This window comes from Rhincodon typus, chromosome 7, assembly GCF_021869965.1.
Source record: "Rhincodon typus isolate 14 chromosome 7, sRhiTyp1.1, whole genome shotgun sequence".
Lineage (NCBI taxonomy): Eukaryota > Metazoa > Chordata > Chondrichthyes > Orectolobiformes > Rhincodontidae > Rhincodon > Rhincodon typus.
Genome location: NC_063338.1, coordinates 46,687,835 through 46,708,831, shown reverse-complemented (window position 1 = coordinate 46,708,831; position 20,997 = coordinate 46,687,835). Strand labels below are relative to the sequence as shown.

The 20,997-nt window shown below is 38.9% G+C and overlaps 1 protein-coding gene across 1 annotated transcript in view; it reads right to left on the bottom strand.

Annotated features, from left to right (window-relative positions):
• ubr3 (ubiquitin protein ligase E3 component n-recognin 3) overlaps window positions 1-20,997 on the bottom strand; it is a 331,038-nt gene that overhangs the window by 80,070 nt on the left and 229,971 nt on the right. Inside the window, exon 27 of the mRNA XM_048599210.1 lies at window positions 13,886-13,971. Within this exon, the coding sequence (XP_048455167.1) occupies window positions 13,886-13,971 (86 nt within the window). The remainder of the gene's footprint in view (window positions 1-13,885; window positions 13,972-20,997) is intronic.

The window sequence follows — 20,997 nt, the reverse complement described above, 5'->3', positions numbered from 1 at the left end:
GTAGTATGTCAAAATCAGATAAAGTATCGTTTCACTATTGAATTAAACATTACAATCTCGCAAATGTATCGATTTTACATTATCTTTTCAATGTACACCTTTTGTAACAAATGTTTTAACATTTCACAGCATTGTGTAACATTTTCACAAACAGTACTTCCATTTTCCATCTCAGTTCAGTAATTACGTGAACGAATTAATATTAAAGTTCCTAATGACTATAGTTTTTAACATGCATTGTGGAAACCTGACAGCAAATGATGCTGGCAGTTGCAATATTCTGGCGAATCTGTACTCTCAATGTCAAACGATATACTGTGCTAAAATATCATTGTAAAGTTAGTCAGTATATTTGATTGGCAACTAACTGAAGACGTTTAACCCAAATATGAATGGACACAATCAGCAAGTATCTATGCACATAAATTAAGTGTACTGATTGCTATTACAAGGCAGCCCAGTTTCCTGATCACCGCATTAATATTATGTTCACTAACCAACCATCCTTGTCAGACTGGCGCTGTCACCTTCAGAATCAGATGCATCAATCATTGCTAATTTCCAGTTCCCAGGAGCATCACTTTCTCAAAAAAAAAACAAACAGTCTACTAAAACAGCACTTGACCCATTTGTTCTCATCTCCTCTCTTGATCCCTGTTTCTGTAATGACTCAGCTGGGACACCGCCTTCTTTTTTCTACAATATCTAATCAACAAACTTTACAACATTACAAGTACAATAGAGGAAGTTATACTTAATCATGGAAAGGCACTTATTCACAGACACCAATTTCAAGAACCTATCAACAGACTGACCAAGTAAAGAAGAGTGGAATTATACTCAGACGTCAAGTGTAATACACTGACCTGACCATGAGGACAGTAATGAGGATGATTTCATGATGAATGTGTAACTGGAAAATATGAAAAGTCTCTTTCAGGCCCTTGTGTGCTACTCCTAACTTTCTGGAATAATGAAGCTATTATCTAATTAACAATGCAACTGTTTTACTATTTTTCCTTCTACATTTTAATCAAATTAATGTAGTTGATCCTAAACGAGGAGTTCACTTGAGCAGGAGCCAACATAGGTTACCAAGCACCAGAGTGATAATGATTGCGACTTGTGTAAGAAAGAACACAAACAGCAGAGTTCTGGATGACCTCAGTTTACAGAGGGTGGAATATGAGACACCAGCCTGGAATGTGCTGGAACACTCAAATCTTGAAGTAACAAAAGCATGAATGAGGATTTCAGCAGATGAGTTCAGATAAGACCGAAATCAGACAATGTTTTGGAGCAGAAACAGGCAGTCTTCATGATAATTCGAACTATGTGGTCAGAAGCACTTCTCAGGATCAAATATGACACCAAGATTAGTAACAGACAATTTAGTTTCAGACAGCTACTAAGGAGATGAACAGAGCAGCTAAAGACTGGAACTTGGAGGGAGGGCGGTAAACAATGGTTTTGGTCTTTCCAATACTTAATTGGAATGTTGGGAAAGCAGTCTGATAATTCAGCAACAGCACAGGAAATTAGGGAGATTGTTATGAGATAGGGATCAGTGAACATGTAATAACTGCAGTTACAATGAGAAATGGTGAATTTCCAGCAGTGTTTTGTTTTTCCTATCAGTTTTAATGGTTTAATTATAGAACGATGGTGGAACTCTGATCTTGTGTTCAAAATTCACTCCAGAAAGGGTACACAGAAAAAGGTTAGAAGTTAACTAAGTTTTAAAAGACTTGGTGATATAAATGTAATGTAAGCATTCTTTTTTTTAAATATAGTTAACAAAAGCTACAAGAAAATGCCTAGTATTGAACCTTTTAGGCTGAACAAATTTGATATTTCCTTCATAATAAAGAATGGGCTAGATTTTGTCATTAGAATAACAGTGACACTAACAACACTTGTATAAATGGGTAAATTGGGCAGCTGTCAGTTAAGTGACAAAGCCAGACATTGCTGTGAGATAAAACTCTACTTCTGCACAGAGGACTATTGTTGTTATACTCTGCACTCAAATAAATGCAACAATGAGAATTTGTAATGCTTGACCATTAATTACACGGCTAAAAGCAACTAACAGAAAATGGGAAGGGTTTAGAGGGATATGGACTAGATTAATTTAGGATATCTGGCCAGAATGGACGAGATGGACCGAAGGATCTGTTTCCATGCTGTACATCTGTATCACTCAATGACTAATGTAACATTTTTCGATGATACTTTTAGCCCCAAAAGGAAGAAAGTTATGTTATATTGAATTCTGAAAAATCAAGCAAGTAGAGTATAAGCAAGAACATATCAATGTTGGTAATAGAAACAAGTTTAAAGTAGTTATGGAAAGGATGCAGGAAGAAAAAGTCAAACTGCAAATTAACAACAGAAGTGGAACACATTTGAGATTTGGGACAAGTTCCGAATCATGGAACTGGAAAAGAAGATTGGCCAGGAAAACCGCTTCTAAATATTAGCAAAATGTCAAGGCAAATGATACTTTGGTTCAAACCAATCATTTTCACAAAACCAAATTGAAGCATTCCAGTTAAAAATCCCTGGATGACAAAGGAAATACAGGCAAGAATAAAAGGGAAAAGAAGGTCTATGACGAATATCAGGCACAGAAAATAGTAGAATACTGAACAGAATGTAGAGACTGTGAAGGAAATTGAAAAACAATACAAGTAGGGCAAAGAAAGATTGCAAGAAATGATTAGCAGACAACATAAAAAGGGACCTAAAAATAATTTTAACGTACAAAAGAAAGAGCTGCTGAAGAAATTTGTGAAGTGCAAGAACTAGGGACAAAAATCAGCATTTTCTGTGGAGGCAGAGTGCATGTCTGAGGTATTACTTTGTATTGGTCTTCAAAATAGACACAATTGATTAGCTTGAAACCAAAGTGGGGAAAGAGAGCTATATAGAACGAAAATAGATAAAAAGGAGGTACTAAAATGGTCATATGGCATGCATGCTAGTCTCAAGGGATGCTCTGATCACAATTTTTCTTTCTCATGATCCCTTTTAAATAGACACCTCGATCATTAAAATACAATAACTGACCCCAAAACTTTCTTCTACTGACATGTGATCAACTTGGTCCATCTCTGCACCACTCAGCTAGATCCATGACCCTGGCACCAGGGATGACACTCACCATTCTGGATTAAGGTCTGTAGCCTCAGAAACTTCCATCTATTCCCTGTATCGAAGCACCTATCACTATTTCTTTTCTAGTCTTTCATGTACCCTCTATACAGACTCAACTCGATTACGTTCTTTGATAAAGTAACAGAGAAGATTCATGAAGACAGTGCAGTAAATGCTGAATACACAAACTTTCGGAAGGTATCTGATGATGTACCATTCCACCAGACCTCTAATTAGAAAATATAACCATATCACATTGAAGTGATTGTGGTCATTTGAATACAAAATTTGCTAATGAGGTAGGAGGCAGTTGAATAGGGTAAAGTCTTCACTTCTAACTGCAGTGAAGTATGCTTTGTGGTCCTCTTTGGAATTATTATCATGACTATCACTTTTCAGTTATAAAAGAAGTGACTTGAGTTCTGATATAGAAAATGCAATTTCAAACTATGTTAATTGCTAGGAATCTGGTAATGTAGTGAATAGATCAAAGGCTTCAAGAGAACACAGGCTAGTTGAAAGACTGATGAAATGGGTGACATACAAAGTGAAAAACAACATGAAGATAACTACAACAGCATAATCAAAATAATATTTTATGTGGGTTGTGCAACAGCAGTGGTACTTGGGGTACGTACTCATAAATCTTTGAAGGTGATGTGACATGCTAAGCTTTTCAAATTTAGTTATGTCACAGGAGCAGTATTATGTACAATTCTTGGCAACTTTCTTCAGGAAGGATGTCATGGTCCTGGAAATGTTACCGAGAAGGTACACCAGAATGATGCAAAGGTGAATGGAGTTCAGTATTGTGGAGCAATTAGAGAAACTAGGATTGTACTCCTTGGAGCAGAGAAAGCCAAGGGAAGAATTACTGAAGGCATTTAAAAGTAGGAATGTTTTTTGAGCAAACAGAGAGAAACTATTTCCTTTGACAGGGGAGTCAGTGACCCCAGGTGATACATTTAAAAATAATTGCCAAATCTCCAGCTGCAAGATTTGGAATGAACTATCTTAAAAGGGTTCTAGTAACTTTCAAAACTCAATCAGGCAAATGGATGAAGTGAACCAATTTCCAGAATTGCTTGTAAGAAATGATATGAGATACTAATTGAACAGCTCTTTCTAACAGCTGACACAGGATGAAGGGCTGAATGTTCTCTTTCTGTGCTGATTAGGATTTTACACTGTTGATTTTAGAGTCATAGAGATCTAGGCAGTCAGAAACAAGCACCTCACTATTCTAAACGCGTTTTCCAGCACTTAGCCCAAAGCCTTGTATGTCTTGGCATCATAAGTGCACATCCGAATACTTCCCAAATGTTATGAAGTATTCTGCCTCTGCCACCCTTATAGGCAGTGAGTTACAGATTTGTGAACCCCTAAGGAACTGGTATTAAGACTACAGCTTTTCTGTGATATAAAAGTGACTTGGGTTTTGATATAGGAAAAGCAATTTCAAACTATATGAATTGATAGGTATTTGGTAATGTAGTGAATACTGAACAACAGACGAGGTGAAAATAAAATGTCCTCACATCCACTGCCCCGTATCTTAAATCTAGGTCCCCTGGTCACTCATCCTTCCAAGGAGAAAAGTTTCTTTCTGTCCACCCCAGCTAAAACAAGTCCAATCTATCCAATCTCCCTTCATAACTAAATCTCTCCAGCCCAGGCAACACCCTAATAAATCTCCTCTTCACTGTCTCCATATAGTCACTTCTCAAATAATGTGGACTCCAGAATTATACATAGAACTCTAGCAGTGGCCTTACCAACATTTTGTACAGTTCCAGCACAACCTCCCTGCTCTTGAACTGTATGCCTCAGCTAATAAAGACAAGTATCCCATATGCCTTCTTAACCACTTTATCAACCTATCTTTTATTCCCTAACAAAGTGGGAAATTCTTCCTCATCATTCCCTTTCTAATGGTGACATTACATCAATAATTTTCTTTGGCAAAATTTTTTCAAGTAACAGCAACTTTTCCAAATTTTTTCTGTTCATTTAGTTATTTTGCCTTAAATTGGTTCGGACTTGGGCTCTCTAACGTCTCTGTAAAACACTGAAGAACACAACTAGTGTTACGACGGGGAATGGCAGAATTCAAACTCGTCACAACATCAAAGCAAAGACTGCTGTTTTGCCTGGCACCTGTAAGTGATTTTTTTGATACACCTTTTTTCACTTTTTGAGGCTCTCTGTACTGGCAACTTCAGCTGCTGCTCACAGACATTTTTTTTTAAATATGCAGACAAATCACAAATTTCTTAAAGGCACAACACATTTTAGTTTCCTGCTTTCCACTTCACAATTACTCTACCCAACTTCATAATACCTCCGCCCTTAAGAAAAAATGAATCATATTACGAAAAGATGGCTTCGTTTTCTTTTCTAAATCTTAACACTATTACCACAAAACACATAGTTCAATACTCTAAAGTTATGCCTTTCATACTAATTCAAGTATATATAAACATTGGACTACACCGGTTCTATCTTATCTACACATTTTCTTTAAACCCACGATAACGCATCTGCAACAACATTTTTCCTTCCCACAACATGTACAATTTTTAAGTTAAGAGTCTGTGGATAAAAGCTTATGAATAAAAAGGGGGCAGTCACAATGTTGAAAGTGTAATATGGGCCCCAAACAGTCAGCAGGCAATAGAGGAGCAAATATGTTGACAGTTACTTGGTGTGTGAAAATAGTAATAGGGTAATTAGATTAGGGAACTTCTACATACCCGACATTAATTGGGATAGTTATGGTACAAAAGGTTTAGAGGGGGCAGATTTCTTGAAATCTATTCAAGATACCTTTTTATATCAACATGTAGATGGTTCTAAAGCGATGGTGCTGTGCTGGGTCTAATTCTGGGGAACCAAGTCATACTGGTATTTGAGGTGGCAGTAGGAGTGCATTGCAGTGATAACAATCACAACAGCACATATTTTACATTTGTTATTGATAAAGATGATCTGCAATAAAGGATTTTGCAATGGGGAGAGCATATTTTATTAGAATAAGGCAGGATTTGACCAGAATAGACTGGAATAGTAAGTCCACAGCATAGCAGTGGGGGGGGTCAGTTTGAAATGAAATTGGACAGAGTACAGGCCTGACCTGTTTCTTTTAGGGTGAACTGTAGGCTAGAGAATCCTGGATGTCAAGGAATATTCAAGACTGATTTAAAAAGGAAAAGAGAGATATAACAGGTACAAAGGGAGCAAAACAACAGAGGCCCGAGTGGCGCATAGAAAGTGCAGGGAAGCGATTAAGAGAGAAAAGAGAGTCGGACGGGGACATGTCCATCCTGGGCCTCCTGCATTGCCACAATGATGCCACCTGAAGGCTGCAGGAACAGCATCTCATATTTTGCTTGGGAACCCTGCAGCCCAAGGGTATCAATGTGGACTTCACAAGCTTCAAAATCTCCCCTTCCCCGACCACATCCCAAAACCAGCCCAGCTCGTCCCCGCCTCCCTAACCATTCCTCCCACCTCAAGCCCCACCCCCATCTCCTACCCACTAGCCCTATCCCGCCTCCTTGACCTGTTCTTCCTCCCTGGACTGACTTATCCCCTCCCGAACTCCCCACCTAAATTCACCTTTAATGGCTCCAACCCTGCCTCTTTGACCTGTCTGTCTCCTCTCCACCTATCTTCTCCTTTATCCATCTTCTATCCGCCTCCCCCTCTCTCCCTATTTATTTCAGAATCCCCTTCCCACCCTTCATTTTTGAAGAAGGGTCTCGACCCAAAATGTCACCTTTCCTGCTCCTCTGATGCTGCTTGGCTTGCTGTGTTCATCCAGCTCTACACCTTGTTATCTCAGATTCTCCAGCATCGGCAGTTCCTACTATCTCTGTGATGTTCTTGAACAGTTTGACATAGGGAATGAAGAGGCATTGGAGATTTTGGCAGGTTTAAGAACAAACTCCAAACTCCAAGGTCCAGATGAGTTGTGTCCCAGGCTGCTGTGGAAGACAAGGGAGGAAATTACAAGGGCTCCGACCCAAATTTTTAATTCCTGTCTGGCCACAGGGGAGATGTCAGATGACCTGAGAGCAGCAAATGTGGTTCTACTCTTCAAGACAGGTGGTAAAAGGAAACCAGGGAATTTCACAACCAGTGCATTTCATATCAGTGGTCCAGAAACTATTTGAGAAAATTAGGAGATAATTAACTAACTGAAAAGGCAAGGCTTGAACGAGGATTGTCGGCATGGCTTTGTCAAAGGGAGGTCACACCCAACAAATCTGATTGAACTTTTGAGGTGGTGAGCAGGTATGCAGACAAGAGTAGTGAAGTTATGTTGTTTATTGGGTTTTAGCAAAACCTTCGACATGGTCCCACATGAGAGCCTGACAAAGAAGGTAAAAACACATGAGAATCAGGGTAGCTTGGCAAGTTGGATCCAAAACTGGCTTAGTGGTAGGAAGCAGAGAATGGTGGTAGAAGGTTATTTGTATGGCGGGTGGATGGTGTCCAATGGCATACCACAGAGATCAACACTGGGTCCCTTTGTGATATATATAAATGAAAGAGAAAAAAATGTGTGAAAATGGTAAGTCAGCTTGCAGATGACACGAAGATTAGCTAGGTGGTTGACAGAACGATATGGTTTACAGAATGACATAGACACATTAACCAGACGGGCAGATTAATGGTAAATGTGAATTAACCGTGGTAAGTTTGAGGTGATGCACTTCGGATGAAGTAACAAGACAAGAGCGTACTCAAGGAAAGACAGGACAGGTGAATAGGGTGGTTAAAGCAGCATGGAGGACGCTGATCTTTATCCATCATTGGGTAGATTATAAAAGCAGCGAGGTTATATTGGAGCTGTACAAAACTTTGGTTAGGCCACAGCTGGAGTACTGTGTGTACATTTCTCATCACCTCACTATCGGAAGGAGGCCACTGCAGTGGAGAGGTGAAGAGGAGATTCAGGAGGATGTTGTCTGGGATGCGGCAGTTTACCTATGAAGTGAGGCTGGATAAGCTCAGGTTGTTTTCTATAGAGCAGAGATGGCTGAAAGGGGACATAATTTAAAAGTATGAGATTGTGTGGGGCATAGAGAGGGTGAATAGAAGGCATCAGCTCCCCTTCGTTGAAGGGTCAATAATAAGGGGGTATAATTTTAAGGAGAAAGGCAGGGCATTTAGAGAGAAGTTGAGGAATTTTTCTTTTGCCCAGAGGATGGCAGAAATCTGGACTGCGCTGCCTGGGACATTAGCTGAGGTGGTAAACCTCACAACCTTTAAAATATGCTAGAATGAATACTTGAAATGTCATAACACTCAAGATTATGGGCCAAGTGGTGGAAAACAGGACTAGCATGGATTTAGTGTAATTTTTGTCGGTGCAGATTCGATAGGCTTAAGTGCTTCTTCTGTACTATACGATTCTAAGAGGCTCTGAGAAAATAAATCCCACCTCATCTCAGTTTTAAATGAGAGACTATTTTGAAACTGCGCCCGAATTCTAGACTTCCCCATAAGGGAAACATTCCATCAACACAAAACCCTCTCAGAATCTTACAAATTTCAATAATATCACTTCTCATTCTTCTTAAGTCCAAGGAGTGTAGGCCCGATGTGTTCTAATTTCTCGTAAGACAACCTGTCATCCCGCAAATCAACCTAGAGAACCTGCTCTGAACTGCCTCCAATGCCAAAGTACTCCCTCTTCATTCCAAGTGACATGAAGACCTACCTTAAAGGAAAGAGAGTTAAGAGCAATACAAGTAATACTGCTGTGATAGTGGGGATGGTAGTCAACATTTGTGGTTATTGATAGGAGCTGTTTCAGGTAGAGGGGCTATACTTTACTCACAGAAACCCTTTCATTCTAACATTCAGTTGAACATTGCAGAGCCCAGAGCTTCCAAACATATTATGGCATTTACTCTAAATTTACAAAAGTTTATTTGCAATTCTCTGGTCTGCTGGCACCACCCACAAATCTAGAAAAAACTGAAAGATTATCTCTATTTCCTATCTCACTTCCTTCAATGTGCACAGAAGCCTCTCATTTGGTTTTGGTGTTTTATCAACATGGAAGTACCAACGGTTTATCCAATCTTCCTCATTATCAATTTGTAATCCTTCTCATGACAAAATCTCGTCCCCTGTTATCACAACCTGGGTAACATCTACTTCCTTGCTAAATACCAATCAGAACATAAAATTCCTACCATAGCCATATCCCCTGCTTTTGGAGGTAAATCTCCTTTTAGGTTCCTAATCAGCCCAACCCCTCCTTTTACCACTCGTTTATTATGGCCTGATAAGTGGTGATTGGGATTCCCTTATTTATTAGCTGTCAGTCTTTCTTGATAATCGCTCTTTGTTTCTCTGATTTGCTTTTTCAACTATCTTCGGAACATTCTGTAGTCAGCTTGGATCTCAATTGCATTTTCTTTCAGGCACCTGTGAGAGGCACACATTTTTTTCTTTCTCAATTTCTATCCTCTTTTTCATCCAGGGAACTCTAGATATGTTGGTCCTAACTTTCCCTTTCGGGAGAATATACCTTGTTCGTATCCAAACCATTTTTTTTAAGCTAGCCCGTTGTTCAGTTATGTCAACCTTTGGCTCCGTTCTATCTAGCCCAGCTCCTTTCTTGCCCATTGAAGTCAAATGTCCCCCAGCAAATTATTCCTACTCTGGATTGTCCATTGTTGTTTACCACTGTCATCTTAAAACTAAAGTGCTAGCAGTCTCGATTTTCTTGTTAAAAGCCAAGTACTGAAGATACTGGAAATTCAAAACAAAGACACAACTTTCTGGTAGGTCTGATAGCATCAGGTTCTGAAGACATCAAATTGGACTCAAAATATTAACTTTGCTTCTCTCTCCACAGATGCTGCCAGCACATTCTGCTTTTATGTCATTTCTTATTGGACTTGACGTACTGTTGTAGAAAATTCCCCTGAACACAATCTAAGAATGCTTGTTCCTGTTCCCCCCACCTCTGCCCTTAACGCTACCCGTAATTGAAGTCCCCCATTATACCTACGCTAAACACAGAAATAGAACATAGAACAGTACAGCACAGTACAGGCCCTTCCGCCCACGATGTTGTGCCGAACTTTTACCCTAAACCTAAGGTCTATCTAACCTCCACCCCTACCTTATACTATCATCCATATGCCTATCTAAATTGCCTCTTAAATGCCCATAATAAATTAAATGCCCCCAAAATGCTTGCACCTCTACAATTTCCTCGCATGTTTGTTTCTTCTAGATCATTCCCATCAGTTTGTGGTCTAAAGACTGCACCAAGCAATGTAATTGCACTTGTCTTATTCCTTAGCTCTATCCAAATCAATCCTGTCCTTTCTTCAGTACTGCAAACCCATCAAGTCCATACTGATCATCCGCACAGCATCCCACCTAGATCATGCTCCCACCCTAGCCCCATAATTCCACACTTACCACAGCTAATTGACCTAACCAGCACATCCCTGGACATTATGGGGCAATTCAGCATGGCCAATCCACCTAATCTGCATATCAGTGGGTTATGGGAGGAAACTGGACCATCCAACAGAAACACACAGAAATGGGGAGAAGTGTGGAGTTTGCACAAATCAGTCTCCCGAGACTGGAATTGAACCAGAGACAGCTCCCTGGCTGTCAGGAAGCAGTACTAACCACTGAGCTATCATGCTGCCCAATTCTGACATCCCCATAACTTGATGAAAAAATATCGAAAAAGCACTATTTTCAGACCCTGTAAAGTCTGAATAATCTAAGCAGTTACTTCACAGAATCCAGAAACTGCAGATGTAATTTTCCAAGATCATTTGATGGTGCAACTTTTCCAAGAATATTAACTTGACAAAACTGTTTTACAGTGACATGAATAGTACATTAAGCACAATGAATGCAACACAAAGATCACTCTTGGTGCATCTAGATAAAATGTGCTTTGAATGCCACTCTGCAATAAGAAATCTCTTGATGGAATGTACACCAATCAGAAATTAACTGTTCAGAACCCCTGTTTCAGAATGATACTGAAGAAAGATTTTCTACTTTCCGTAAAAATAGAGTAGAAAATAGAGGATATGGTTCTGAAACACAAAAAAAATCTTGAAATATGACGTTCTTTAAGGAGAAGCTACAATTACAGCTTTTATGGAAGAGATTTCATTCCAGTTATATGTTTTATTTTGATCTGTCAGGTTTTCTGAAGCTGTCTGTAGGCCTTTGCAAATTTATATGAAAGCTTAGCCTCGAATCACACACCTGATAAAACATCAGATTAGATTCTTGCTGCTACAAAGACAGAGAAACTGATTCTCGTATGTTGGGATGAGTGTGTGAGAGGAGACAAAAAGGTCTCAAAACTTCTAGTAACAGGAATCACGTACATGTTATAGTATAAAGCAGCAAGGTCACTGTAGTATGAGGGACTAGAAAATTATAGCACTTCGTATGATCTGTAGTGAAATGTAAATGTTTCTAGACCACTTCAAAATGAAAAATGACATTTCATATAAGATTAAAACTGACATTTACATAATTTGGCATTGGCTGCTAGTCCAATTCTAATAGTTTATTGATTCCAATTATGTTATTTGTGATTGGCTTTTAAGGTAATCTCAGTAATACATGCACTGTCAAAACAGCCTTACATCTAAATTTACTGAATTACCAATGATTATCCAATAACAACTTTGTCGACTGAATGCCTTCCATAGTAAATATTAATGTAACAAACAGCATCAGGAATACCTAAAAATAAGGTGTTAACCTGGTGAAGCTACAACACAGGATTGCTTGCATGCCAAATGGAAACAGCATGTAATAGACAGGGCTAACTGATCCCACAACCACTGGATTCAACCAAGAATTGCAGTTCAGCCACATCCACTCATGAACGGCAGTGGACTTTTGAACAACACTCTGTGTAGAAGGCTCCACAAATATTCCCATCCTCATGATGGAGGAGCCCATACATTCCGTGCAAAACTCAAGGGTGAAGCATTTGCATCCATTTTTGGCCAGAAGTGTCATGTGGATGATTCATCTCAGCCTACTCCGGAGGTTTCCAGCATGAGAGATGCCAGTCTTTAACCAATTCAATTACTCCATGTGAGATCAAGAAACAGCAGAAAGCACCAAATATAACAAAGGTGATATGCCATGATGTTATCAGGATCTAAGTATTGACTTGTGCTCCAATACCAGCTGTGCCTCTAGCCAAGCTGTTCCAGTGTAGTAAACTCTGACACCTGCCAGACAACATGCAAAATTGGCTCTCTCGTTGACAGCACTATCAAGTGGCACTTAGAATGGAATCACTTGCTCATTGACATCAGCATGGATTTTGGATTCTGCCACATCCACTCAGCTCCCTTCTTCATTAAACGCATGGTTCAAACATGGATAAAAGTGCTGAAAACCAAATGAGTTGAGTGTGACTGCCCCTGACATCAAGGGAGCATACAGCATTAAGAAGCCCTAACAAAACTAGAGTCAATGCCAATCAGGAAGAAATCTCTGTGCTGGGAGGTGTCATTACGAGAGCAAATAAAGATGGTTATTATGGTTGTTGGATGTCATTCATGTCAGCCACAGGCTATCAGATTAGGAGTTCCTCAGGTTAATGTACTAGGACCAAACATCTACAGCTGCTTTACCGAAGACCTCTCTTCTATCACGAGGTCAGAAGTGGGGATGTTTGCTAATAAAAACAAAATGGTCATAAGCTAGGAATGCTGTAGCAAGTAACTCACCTGCTATCTTTCCAATCTTGGTCTACAATGGACAAGGCACAAGACAGGAGTGTGATGTAATATTCTCCACTTGTCTTGTGAGTGCAGGTGCAAAAACACTCAAGTTTGACATCATCCAGGACAAAGCAAATGATTAGCGACTCAAACACAGCATTCAACTCGAACTGCCTTCATCGCCATACACAGCAGTAGTGATGTGTAGAATCTACAACATGCAATATAGGAACTCACCAAGACTCGTACCAACAGCACCTTCCAAACCACAACCTCTACTTCTTCTTCAATGGCAGGAGATGTACCAAAACTCTATCACCTGTAGGTTTCCCTCCCAATCCTTACTTGGAACTATAACACTGTTGCCTAATTGCTGGGTCAAAATCCTGAAACTCCCTTCCCAACCTCATCGTGTGTGTTCCTACACTCTAAGGACTGCAGTCAGCAATTCAAGGCGGCAGCTCACCGCCACCTTCTCCAGGACAATTACAGATGGACAACAAATGCAGGCCTAGCCACTGATGCTCATATTACCTTGAACATATTAAAAAACACTGATCAAATTATATATGGATTTGTTTTCGTGATCACATTATTTGTAACCTCCGCCCACCTACAGGATATATGTTGACAAAACAACCACAGTCTTGATGCACATTTAGGTTTGTACCATCTTCATAGCAAGATCTCATGACATATTCTCTTTGACTGATTCCAAATATTAATGCTTTGGGCTTTTTGTTTTTTCTGGATGAGAGGTTGGAAGAACATTTTAAAGGGTGGAATTCCTAAATTGTAACGTGGTATTCTGCCAGAAAGTGGAAACTTTCATCTTAAAAACTGACAAGACTGACTTAGGAACAAATAAAATGAGGAATTATCACATACAGCAATCAACAAGTACATTTAATTTTGCTCAATGACTGCCACTTAATTGAAAACGAAGACAATTATTTCATGTGCACACTTACTTAAACAGGATCTTTTTGTAGTAGCACTTGCTCCTCCTAAACACAAGTTTCCTCCTCGATGAACCAATTCAAGCTCCAAATTCAGTCTGTTCAATGAAAATGTAATTGCAATTTATAAATTGAAATTATTTCAGTCTTAATATTCCTCATTTTAAACTTAAAAAGTACATTAAAAAGTATAAAAGATATGAATAAACTGTGACAAGAATAAAATCATTCTGCAATCAGATATTTATATGAGGCTTTGAAGAAAAACAGAAGAAAGTATACTTGAAGTATTTCCTTCCTTTACAATTATAAAACATATTCTATGTTGAACCATCTTCTTCAATAATGTAGATTGTTTTTCTGTGTGCAGGTTTCAAATTCTAAAAATTATAGACCATTATCCCCAAGTCATTAGTTTAATCCACTGAGGTCTCAAATGCAGTCTTAATCCTCTCTGTTGCTCCGAGTAATGTAATTTAACAATGATAATTTTTTCTCTGTACGTTGTCATCTGTTTGGCACTGATAAGAGCTTCTCTGTGACAAGAGAATTTTCTATTTTTCAGGCAGTTTGCTACATTCACTGAACTTCCAAAACCTACCAGCGATGAAGCAGGAACTGAAATTTCAGACTGGCAGACAAGACAGTTAAGTAACATGATTCAGTTCACCATAAGAATATAAATGAGGGACAACATATTTATATATGAGCATCAGTGTACATGCTCTTTATGAAGATTCTGGTCTATTAAGACCAATGAATTTCCTATGTAATGTCTCAGCTTATTGAAAGCTTTAAGAAGAACAGCTTCTATTTCAAGTTTGTATTCATGTATTTTTGGGAGGTTTATTACATTTAGAATCTACGTTGGTTCAAACTTATCAAATACACAATTATGTAATTTCATTACTATTAAACTGAAGTTAGTTGAACAAACTGGTGTTTATTTCTAAAACGTATCAGAACTGAAAATACTTAACTTCCAACGACAACAAATTGCATTAGCCTCTATATATTAAAAGATTTTATTGTTTAGAAGGTTGATTGTTTGATTGATTTTTGTATTTCACTATTCATCCTGACTTTCAAGTTGTTCTTAAAAGAAGTGAACAAATGAATTGGTGCAAGAGACTGCTTAAGCTTTAATTAAAATTAGGCATGGGTAGTAAATTCTGGCCTAGTCAGCAGTACCCACATCCCAAATACAAATGAGAAAAAAATGAAGTCGTCATTCTACTTACTGATGAAGCTAGAAGTCCATATCTTCAAGTTTCAGATGACCACTGCACCTAGCACTACTCATCACTGCACTGATACCATATTTCATTAACAAAGCTACCCTGTCTTCTCTTTCTTCTTGCCTGTTCTTCCAGAACGTCAAATACCCTTCAATACCAAGGTCCCAGTTTTGGTTACCCTGCAATCCTGTCTGCATAATATCTATCAAATCATATTATTTTATTTCTGTTTGTGCAATCAACTCATCTACATTGTTATAAATGCCGTGTGCATTAAGATAAAGAACCATCAATTCCAAATATTTCTAATTTGCGAGCCAACCTGCTATGGGGCAATGTACCAAAGGCTTTCTGAAAGTTCAAACATATAACATCCATAGCACTACCCTCATGCACTGCCTGTATTTGTCAGAAATGATCTGCCCTTGACAAAGCCATGGTGATTGTCTAGTATTCACTTATTTTTCCCTAAATATATATTTATCTTACCATGTATTATGACCTCCATCAGTTTTCCCATTATTCACGACAAGCTGATAGGTCTGATGTTTCTGGAGCTATCCTTTGTCCCTTTCTTAACCAATGCTGTCACATTTGCAATCCTCCAGCCACTGGGACTAATGTGTTTAGGCAGGCCTGGAAACTCTGTCAATGGCTCAGCAATTTGCTTTCTTAACTCTTTTAGCAATCTGGGATGCATTCCATTTGGGCCTGATGACATCTCCACCTGTAGTGCTGCCAGCCCTTGCAGCAACTCTTCTTTCTCTATCAGTATACTGTTCAGTTGCTCAACACACATACATTTTCAATTAGGCCATTGTCACCACCTTCTAATTTGGTAAAGACAGAAGCAAAATATTCAAATAGTACCTTTGCCTATTCTTTGCTTCAGTGAGCAGCTTATCCTGTTCATTCCTTGTGGACCTGCTGCAAAGTTGGGTAGAGTATTTGATGTTTGTAAAATGATGAGGGAAGGGGAAAAGAGTGGGTAGTTCCTTTAAAGGATGATTTTGTTTTAGGCTTGGAGATATAAAAAAAAATCTGCAGGCAGCAGCAGATGCACAGAGAGTTGTTGAAATTGAAACCCTATCAAAGGTCTATAACGTCAGCAGGCAAAACAGCATTTTTACCAAGGCAACAGGTTTTTGAATTTAACCAATTAATCTAAACCAAGTCCTAGACATCAAATCTGATATTTAAATCTGATAGGATTGGTTGTAGGTTGTCAAAACTATTGTAAGAAATTGATAGGTCATCAAGGGTATAAAAGAAAAGGGCATTTAAAAATTGATGAGAGCAAACTGCCATCTGAAGAGAAACTCACCGGCTCTCACAGAAATCTCTAAGCTCTCAGAGTAAGTACTATCTAAATAAAGGTACTATGGCACTCTTAGCTAATAGTCCTGACACAAGAATTCTATGGAGAAATGCCTTCCTGAATGGAAAATAGCAGAGAAGGCAAAGAACATTCCAGAAGACTTGTCCTGGCTATAATCTCCAGAGACTAAGTTTCAATTTATTTTTTCTTAATACTTTGGTTTAAATAAGTGGGACTTGTATATATTGGAACAGCATACCATTAGAATTTTGTTTTATTCAGAAATGGTTAGGAGTAAGGGGGAATTGTTCGGTTTGTTAGTAGTTCTGTCAATTTGTTCACTATTAGAGTTAGATAAATAAATTGTTACTTGTTGCTTATAAAGGGAGTATCAGGGATTTCTTTCATTTAACGACTCCTTTATAATAGATTGGGTATGAGAGGCAGATTATATCACTTTTCACAATTCCTCTAACAGATTATGAGGTGGGGCGAGGCGAGGCCAGCTTCTCTGGGTGTTTTGGTTTTAATTATCAGAGAGGTGTTCACCACCCCTCTGTAACAGACCCCACTCTGTCCTTCAACAATCTTTTACTATTAATATGCTCGGGGAACATTTACTATTTGCTTTAGCACAGCCTACCATCCTTTCCTCATGCTTTCTCTTAGCCTTCCTTATTCCAGCATTAGGGTCTCTCCTGTATTTGTGATATTCTTCCTGATTTCTATTGCTATTACTATTCTGGTATGCATCATATGCCTGCTTGTTCTTCCTCATCAATATCCTTCATCATCCAGGTACTTTAGCTTTGGATACTCTGCATTTATTTCTCCTGGGTATATACACCTTTCCCACACTTTCCTTAGTTATCCTTTTGCTCTTTATGCATTTGGAAATGCTGTTGGGCCTCCTTGATTTAACAGGCCAATGTTTTCTTATCACTTTTTTTTGCTTTCCTAATTTTCTTTTTAGTATTGTCCCTGTACTTTCTATACTCTAGGCTTTCTGCAAAATGGAGCGTTTGATATCAGAAATGAACTTTGCGGCCTTACCCTACACTATATCTTTTGACACACTGAGGGGTAATTTAGATTTGGGAATGTTGATCCTTTTTGTTCCTAAGGATGTGTTATGAACCCTCTTTATTGCTTTCATGAAGAGATCCCATTGCTCGGACATTGATTTCCCTTCACATAGCTCCTTCCAGTTCACTGTTCCTTCATCACATCTCAGCTTAGTAAAATTGGCCTCTTCCCCCAGTTTACAAGTTTTGTTCTTGGCATACCTTTATCCTATTCTACAACCACTGTGTGTTAAGACTCTGTCCACAACTGAATTATGGTCATCACCACTAAAATATCCTTCAAATTATACCCCTTCCACCTCACCAGATTCATTTCCTAAAACAATAACCAGAACTGCACCTTCTCTGTTCAGTACACTACATTCTGACAAAAAAATATTTTCATGCATTTTAAGAATTGTGCACTTGATACCCTTTACACTAAATTTATCACAGTTACAACTAGGGCAGATGAAATCCCCTTTTGCTTCTGCACGATTATGCTTCATTTCATTTTTGCTTCTTTATCTCCTTGTGAATGAATCTGTGGAGGACTCTTGCATACATCCAGCAGTGTCATCACCCTTCCTTTGTTTGCTTTTACGCATGGGATATGGGTATTGATGGCTAGGCCAGCATTCATTGTTCATGTCTATCTCCCTTGAGAAAACACCTTGGAATGCATTAACAACTGCAGTACTCTTCAGAAGGGAGTTCCAGGATTTTGGCCCAGAGATAGTAAAGAAACAATGATGTAGTTCCAAGTGAGGATGTGCAACTTCGAGGAGAACCTGCAGATGAAGTGCTCCAAAGCAGTGGCTGCCATTGCTCTTTGGGGCTGTAAAGATTGCAAATTTGAAAAGTGCTGTCAAAGGAGCTTTGCTGAATTACTGCAGTACATCTTGTAGATGATACACACAGCTGCCCCAATGGTGTTGCACTGGGCGCCAAACAAGCAGGCTACTTGATACCTAGATGGTGATAACCTTCTTAGTGTTGGTGTTGAACGCATCCTGTTAAGCAGTGAGTATTCCTTCACAGACCTGACTTGTGCCTTGTATATGGTGAACAGGCACTGGGAAGACAGGAGAGGAGTTACTTGCTATAGAATTCCTAGCCTCTCACCTGCTCTTCCAGCTAAAATACTTGTACGGCTGATGCAGTTTTGTTTTTGATCACTGGTAACTCCCAAGATGTTGATACTGGGGGAATCCAGCGACAGTAATGCCATCAATTGTTAAAGGGCAAATGGTAGATTCTCTCTTGTTGGTGATTACCATCATCTTGCACATGTGTGGCATATCAGCTTGAGCCTGAAGGTTGTCCAGGTCTTGCTGCATATGGACATGCTTCAGTAGCTGAGGAGTCACAAATGATACTGAACTTGGTGCAAATTATCAGCAAACATCCCCTGAGCCAGGGAGGACAGGAAGGCCATTGATGAGGTAGTTGAAGATGTTTGGCACTGGGCCACTAGCTTGAGGAACTCCTGCAGTAATGCCTTGGCGCTGGATGATTATCCAGCATCAAGCATAATAATCTTCCTTTATGCTAGGTATGACTCCAGAGCTTCGTTGAACCAAGGTTGATCTCTTGGGCTGATGAGAATAAGTTGGAGAACTACAAAGCCATGAGTCAGAGATTGTGATGGAATAAAATTTTGCTGCTGCTGCTGCTGATGGTCTACAGTACCTCATGGATGTTGCTAGATCTGTTCAAAGTTTGTTCCATTTAGCATTATGACTGTGCCACACTACACAAGAGAGTAGACCTTTACGCAAAGATGGGCTTTGTCTCACACATGCCTCTGTGGTGATCATTCCTACCAATACTGTCATGGATAGATACATTTGCAATAGGTAGGTTAATAAGAATGAGGTAGATTTTTTTCTCCCTAGCAGCTGCAGAACCAGTCCAGCCTCTGTCTTTTTGGACTTGGACAATAGTGGTTCTGCTGAGCCCCTTAGTGACAGACATTAAAGATTTCCACCCAGAGTACATTCATACCCTTGCCACTCTGGAGTACTGATTCTTTGGGGACAAGAGGTAGCCTCAGTTTAAAATCCCATTCATAACGTCGCACATCCAACAGTCCTGCACACCCTTGGTACTGCACTTTGTCAGCTTTGTTTGTTCTCAAGGCCTGCAGTGTGACTTGAATTCAGAATTCCCTGACACAGAGGCAAGTAGGCTACCACAGCCATGGCAGAGAAACAAATAGCTTAAAAGATTAAATTGCGAAGATAGATTGTATAATCTTGATTTACATTCTTTGAATTTAGAAAATTGATGTGTAACGAAAACAAGGTGCTCAAAATGATGGATCAATTGAAATTTTCAATACTTAGAAAAACATGCAAAGCATTTTAAGGAATATGGAACACTGACACATAAATGTTGTAGGGGTACTAATCTGTCATGTTCTAACTCACTGGTTCCTGCTTGTCCTTTTTCTGTGTTACAACTATTTACATGTTTATGAAATATCTTTTAAAACTTAAGAATCCAACTCTCTCTATTCCCTTCACATAATTTAGAACTCTGAAAGTAGTTTCAAAATTATGGCTTTTCTGTGTACTTTCTCCAACATTTAAGTGGTTCAAATGTATCAGAATGATCGGAACGGTACAGAATTATCAAAGTATGGCCTGATCAAAGCAGTATATAACTTTGAACTTTATTTCCATTGAACTGTATTCAACTGTTCAGGTTATATGATTCAACTGTCTATCAGCAGCATGTATACTACTACAATATATGCAAGTTTGAATTATTTTTCAAAAAATAATTTTGACTAGATTATGCAAAGTGAGGAATTAAACTATATTCTGTTCATTTTGTAGTTACATGTAAAACAGAAAAAGCCATATGGCCTAGATCAAAATAAAGGTTATTATTTTATGGTTCAATTGCTGTTTCATGGCTCAAGGTAAAGTTTTTTTTAAAAATCAACCTGTCCAGGGATGTTAATACATACCTCTGACACAGGTGGGACTGGAATGCAGGTCTCCTGGTGCAGAGGTAGGAACATAGCACTGTACCATAAGAGCCAAGTATTGTAAACTTACATTAACATGTGAAAATTCTTTCGAGTAAGAGGCATTTAATCAAACACACACCTATGTCAGAAAACTAAACCTTTTAAAACAAAGTACACACCACCTTTATATGTGTGTATGTATGTGTGCATATATATAAAACACTGGAATTAGGTTCTATAGTGCAGGAAAATTAGAAATGATAGTGAATCACAAAAAGGTGATACTACAAATGCTAAGCTATTGCACAAGTTGCTCATTCGTACCGTCTTACCTTGGCAAAAGATCTATAGAGTTGGGAAAATAGACACAAAAACTGATATAAAGGGATGATCCTATAAAATTGCATCAGAGATAGTCGGAACTGCAGATGCTGGAGAATCTGAGATAACAAGGTGTAGAGCTGGATGAACACAGCAGGCCAAGCAGCATCATAGGAGCAGGAAGGCTGACGTTTCGGGCCTAG